Here is a 6,465-nt window from a genome sequence, read left to right as displayed (position 1 = left end):
AAATTTTAAGATGTTCTAAAGCTTTTGGGAAAGTATCAAAGACATGCATGGGGTTACTAAGGTGAGTCAGCAGATCCAAAGTACAGTATCTTTTTTCTCTTAGTATTCTCTTTTTAGTCAATAGTAGCGATCAGTCAGTCATGTGTTTCCTCTTACCCCAGGGTGATGGTAAACCACACAGATTAACTGAACTTTTCTTGTCATTTCAGTGTCTAAAATTCAAGCATTAGTCAATGTAGAGTGAAAAAATTAGAAACTCCTAGAGGGCCTTGCTGCCAGAGTCTGCAGAGTCCCAACATTAAACTGTCTTAAAAGAATGGCCTAAACACTCTGGCTCAGAATTAAGTTCCAAATGTTTGCAGAGCACAGAATTACTTCTGGCAGCAATACAAAATTACAGGGAGTATCCTACTTTTCCAACTATCTATTTGTGCAAATATCATCATCCATGTAAATTTACGCAGAAGGCCCTCCTTCTTCCCCATCCCGGCTACTACAGCACCACTGCTGCTCAGAGGAACAGGGAAAGAGAAGGCTTCCCACCTCAGGATGGATTTGACAATCTCAGATGACTAGATTATCTCAGAATGGCTCATGTTTTTATGTAAATAGGGTCCTTCCTGCTGCTGCTGCTGGTCATGTCTAATCTGCTCCTGTGCCAAGGCAAAACATGCCTGATCAGCTGTCCTGACGTGTTTGACATCCACCTGGAATCACTTAGAAACCTGTTTCTCAATGCCACCATGCTGTCCCGTGATATCGCTAACCATTCCAACATAATGTTCAATCAGTTTGTAAGTACTGTAGTGATGCTGGTTTCATTGCTAAATCGTGTCTGATTCTTGCAACCCCATGGACTGTAGCTGGCCAGGCTCCCAAATGGAACCTTCACGTAAGAGACAGCTATACTGTCCTTTCAACTAGAAGGCTGCATTAGCCAAACTTCATATAACACAGACTCTAGGTCAAAGAGACCATTGGCTCCTAAGATGTGGAAATCAAAGAAAGGATCAGTTTTGTGAAATCTCAAAGATTCCTAAGAAGTGCAATAACTTTTTCAATTTCCTTTCATTCATTTTCTTTGTAAATTTCCAAAAATAAATGATTTTGTATTTGTCAGCCAAGAATGCCATAAAAGAACACAATAGACTCAGTGGAAATAACAATAGAAATTTATTTTAACAGTGGAATAAACAACAGAAATAATTCTCAAAGTTCTGGGGGCTAGAAGTCCCAGATAAGGGTGCCAGCAAGGTGAAATTCTGGTAAGAATTATTTCTTCCCAGGCTGGATTCCCCATGCATCCTCACACAGGGTGATGGGTGGGGAAGAGAGAGAGAATAAAAGACACAGAGACACAGAGAGAATTCTCTGGTGTTTCGCTTCATGAAGACACTAAACGTATTGGATGAGTGTTCCACCTTAAGAGCTCATTTAGCCTTAATGGGCTTCACTGTTGGCTCGGATGGAAGAGAATCTGCCTGCAATGTGAGAGACAGGTTCTATCCCTGGGTCTGGAAGATTCCCTGGAGAAGGAAATGGCAAGCCACTCCAGGATTCTTGCCTGAGTAATCCCATGGACAGAGGAGTCTGGTGGGCTACAGTCTAGGGGATCTCAAAATGTTGGAACCCATTTCAAAACACAGTACTTTGGCAGTTAGGGCTCAAACACATGAATTTGAAGAACAGAGATTCAGTCCACAATACTACCTGACATAAAGCACTTTAAGGTGGGACTGGGGAAAGGGAAGCATGTTGATTTTCTTGTCCTTCAATGTCTCTCTGGGCTTTCTTCTCCAGACTCAGAGTAAATAGCCAATAAATGAGAACTGCTCTGCAGTGAACTGAGTGGACGGAACACGTTAAACAAAGCTGAAATCCATTCACAAAAACAAATATTGGTAGTTTTTTTAATCCTACAAATTATTGTTTTAAGATTTGCAGTGAATAGTTTTTGAGCTACAATAGAAGGAGTGTTTAATTGGAAACAATTATTCTCATTCTGATGAAGGTATTTGAAAGTTGTATGTTAATTCTTTTAGGTCAATCAAAGAGCACACAGTAGAGCAGACAGCTAATAAAAAGCGGTGCTAAAGGGTTCTATTAAATTCACGTAGTTCTTTTACTCACTAGTTTTGCTTCATCTTCCATTTTTGACTGTCCAGTTTTTTTGCAACTCTTCCAAGTTATCTCTTTAAATGTTCATAGCTTTCGCTACAGATTAGTTTTTCTCTATCAATGTGTTAGCTAGATTTTTCTACTTTTTTTATTCTCAGTCCATTGTTTAGTATTTCCTATAACTTTTTGCCATGTTTTTATGACATACCATTTTGCCACCATAAACAACACTGTACTCTGCACCTGGGAAGAACACTAAGGTTTTTGGTGTGTGGATTCAGAGAAAATTAAAAGTCATAACTGTATAACTCTTTGTAAGGGAATATATTGGCTTTAACCCACAGTAAACAAGAGATTAAATGGTTAAATATAGATGCATGCATGCACTCTAATTCACTTCAGTTGTGTCCAACTCTTTGCAACCCTACTGACTGTAGCCCAAGGGGCTTCTCTGTCCATAGGATTCACCAGGCAAGAATACTGGAGTATGCTGCTGTACCCTCTTGCAAGGGATGCTCCTCACCTAGGGATCAAACCTGAGTCTTCTTATATGTCTTGCATTGGCAGGAATGTTCTTTACCACTACGTCCCCTGGGAAATACTAAAAAATAAAAAGAAAAGAGAATAATAAAATAGTGAAAGGAAAAGTTAGAAAAGTTATATGTAAAATCATTTTTATAGAGACAATGTATAGAAAAATAGGAAAAGAATGACTTTCAAATTTTGTGTTGCTCCCTGTTAAAAAAATTGCATGAATGTCAAACATGTTAATGTTCCTGTAATGGGTTCATCTACTGAATGCCCAGCAACCCTAACTAATTGCCTGATCACTTTCAGCATGAAAAATATGTCCGGGGCAAACCGTACTATATCGATGTGCCCTACAGCTGCCATACTGATATCATCCCTACTCCTGAAGAAAGAGAAAACGCCCTCAAGTTGACCGTGAGTCTTTCACCTGGATTTTTCACCAGATCAAATGAAACAGTATGTAGGTTACCAGGCTTCAGATTATTAGAGGTAATGGTAAAGGTACATGCAGGAAAAGGTGGAGGAATGGTAAGAAATTTAAAAGAAATTATATTGTGCATTTGATGAAGCATGAGCAAAATCAAGGGATGACTAAAGATCTGCAGTAGCAAAATAAATAACGGATCTATAAAATGTCCATGCAGACAAGTTTAGTTCAACCAATGCATTAGACACTATTCTGTATGAAAACAGAAATGAATGGTAACTACCATGTGTAAAATATAAGACTGAAAAATTCATGAATATGTAAGAAACACACCCCAGTTTTGAGTACTCCCTGTTACTACTGACTCCTAAGTGGGAGTCCTATACCACACCACCCGAGCCACCGCGTCTGCCTTTCAAGGCTCTCTCTGCTTCTACTTCTCTGACACCTCCTTCATTTGTCATTCTCAATGACTCTTCTGTCACCTGTTGTTCTTAATTTGTAAGTCTCTTCCACAACAGCCTATAAACATTGCTTTGCTTCTCATAGCCATAACAATTGCCTCTTTTCTGAGGACAACACTGTTTACATATCAAGCCTCAATCATTTATGGAAGCTCCAAATTTTCACAGTTATAATCTCTTTTTTTCTGATTTTCTGCATTATCCTTCGTCCTAACATTATTTAAAATATTTTCACATGCATCCCCCCCTTAAAATACTGTCTTCTCTCTCTACAACTTTCTTAATGATACCAGCATTATTTTCCACTGTTAAGCTCATTAATAATGAAGATAATCAAGGAAAGGAAAAGGTCAAAGAGGAAGAAGAGGAGGGGTTTTTTAATAAGCTTAAATTTAAAGTTTATTGAGAGTTACTACATGGCCTCACATTTTACTCAGCACTTTATGTGCATTACTATATTTAATCCTACTCAGTTCTTTGTTCTTAACCACTAAAACAGTTCATGGTTGTAAAGAAATCAAGCATATTAACTAGAGATCTTCAGCCCCTGGGATTTTCATGCTGAATTCTGGTAATAGTAGTGAACTAGGGGGGAAACCCTCCATTGTGAATCCCACTGATGCTGTTACTAAAGACAATGCTGTGCCATTTTCTGCTTGGACACATGTCAACAAAACGGACACTTCTGATATCAGCAGGGGGCTGGTGTTGGGATCAGCTGAGGAGAGAAGCCTGTTTAGGAATGTTATATCTTCTTCCTTGTCTCTTTGTTGTAATATCATAAAAAATTACCTATCAAAAATCAATACGAATGACTCGTCTGAGTCATTAATATGAATGAATCACTGGGTGTCAATGATGTGGGCACAGGCGGAATCCCTCTTTCCTGGGTTAGGCACTGCAGGCACATACTGACTTGCAAAAAAATACTTAGATTTCTCTCACGAAAATACACAACATAAAAGAATTCACTGAGTGGTCGTAGAATTTCAGAGGAAAGAACAAAATTCTTCATGTTATAAATTAGAATGCATCAGAAGAATTAGTTCCTAACATAACCTAAATTTTTAATAATTCAGCAAACTGTGAACTAATAGCTTACAGTTTATAGTTTTGCAACTCTTACTACCTTCAAATATCTCTGCATACACATAGAAAAAAACAAAAGTTTTTTAGGTCAGCTGCTCTGAGCAAAGATCACATGTTACCAAAACCACTGAATTATGATTATTTTAATGAGACCATTTCTTCCGGTTGCTTAGAATGAAGACCTTGGTCAGTTTATACTTGTATTACTGTACTCCTGGAATAGACCTCTGAATCATCTACTCACAGAGCAGCGGATTATGAAAGAAGTCTCACATACTATCCTATCAAATGCCAGAGAGAATATGAAAAAAGTACAAGAACTTCAAGCATTCATAGAGAGGCAATTCAGCCACGTGAGTGTCCTGCAAAGGGCTTTCTTGCTTTGTTCATGAATGAAAGAGGTGACCTTTGTAATGAGTAAGGTGTTTGGAAATATCTCATTTTGTAAGAAAAAGATTCATGACTTCTATATGCTAGACTGCTGCTATATAAACCAGGAGCCAAGTCATTCATAGTGGTAGACTATACTGTAAAGAATCAGAATTTCACTGCAATTTTTACATGTGCAGCCTTCCCTGCATTGCACACAATTCCGCCAAAAGCTTGCCTCTTCTTGGGCACCGGTGGTTGAAATATTTTCAAGAGTAAGAGAACTAGAGAACAGAATTTCCAAGATGAGCATTTTCTTCAAAGTAACCCAGGATATCTGCTATTGAAATTCCACTTGTCTTCTTTCTCTGTTAATCAAAGAATGAGAGTGGGAAGGAAAAAAAGAGAAAATTAAAACTAAACTTGAGTTATGTTTCTAAATTTTAGATTTCTCTTAGTTTTCTCATAGACTGGCTCCGAAATCCATATCCAGAGAGTTTATATTCGTATGTCTTCCCCGAATCTTATTGTGATAATTAGAAACAAAGAAAAAAAAAAAGCAAATACTAATAAAACACATAAGAAGTCATTATCTTTTGGGTATTCAGATTATTTTTCCAGTAAGGCGGCTGACTGAGGATCGCATATTCTGGTCAGAACTCCCATCCCTGGTGTCCAGCGATGAAGATATTCGTCATTCTGCATTTTATAAACTGTTCAAGTGCCTGCAGAGGGATTCACAGAAAGTTGACATTTATACCGAGATCCTGTTGTGCCGAACCAACAACTCGTGCTAAACCCACATCCATCGAATCCATCTCTGAGGTGGTTATAATGATCTATCCCATAGCAAGCTTCTTTAAAATTTATAGCTTTTTAGTGCATGCTCTGTGAAATTGTTCTCCTCTTAAAAAAATAAACACAGACTCTGTAGAGATGTCAAAATCTAAGAGGGTAATTTCTTAACATTTTTTATCTTCATTTAATAGAAAATCAAAAGAAAATCCACCCCTACATTGAGAGAATGAAGCTCCTATTAAAATTAGTCACAAATAGCAGAAGCTGGCATTACAAAGAAAACCGTTAAGATATTACATAAGAATCACAGCAAATTATTCTGGGTCAACTTATTAGAATCAAAGTATTAGATAATTGTTCATGGTTCTGGTCATGCTACCAAGAAGACTGAATTCTCAGAATTTTTATGAAACCCAGCCATGACCAGTCAACCAACTATCACAGTGTTACACCATACAATACAAATGCTTTACAACTTCATATAAATAGCATGAGGTATACTGAACTGTCTAAAGATTGTTAGGATGTTGTCTTAGTCCTTCTGGGTTGCTAAAACAAAATACCACAGGCTTAAAAACAACAGAAATGGATTTCCACAGCGTGGTCATGCAGAGTCCTCTCTGGTCACACACTTCTTACTGTATCCTCACACGGGGGAGGGCTTGGGAG

General features: G+C 37.9%; 1 protein-coding gene across 1 annotated transcript; it reads left to right on the top strand.

The window, feature by feature from the left end:
• Positions 1-612: 612 nt before the first annotated feature.
• Positions 613-5,995, top strand: LOC120859476 (placental prolactin-related protein 3-like; the record flags this gene model as incomplete). The annotated part of the gene is made up of 4 exons (XM_040235571.1): positions 613-794; positions 2,956-3,063; positions 4,803-4,982; positions 5,607-5,995. Coding segments are annotated over 4 exons (659 nt in total), but the record flags the coding sequence as incomplete, so codon positions are not given.
• Positions 5,996-6,465: the final 470 nt, after the last annotated feature.

The sequence above is a fragment of the Oryx dammah genome, unplaced genomic scaffold, assembly GCF_014754425.2.
Source record: "Oryx dammah isolate SB20612 unplaced genomic scaffold, SCBI_Odam_1.1 HiC_scaffold_1186, whole genome shotgun sequence".
Classification (NCBI taxonomy): domain Eukaryota; kingdom Metazoa; phylum Chordata; class Mammalia; order Artiodactyla; family Bovidae; genus Oryx; species Oryx dammah.
This window is presented reverse-complemented; position numbering and strand designations above follow the sequence as displayed.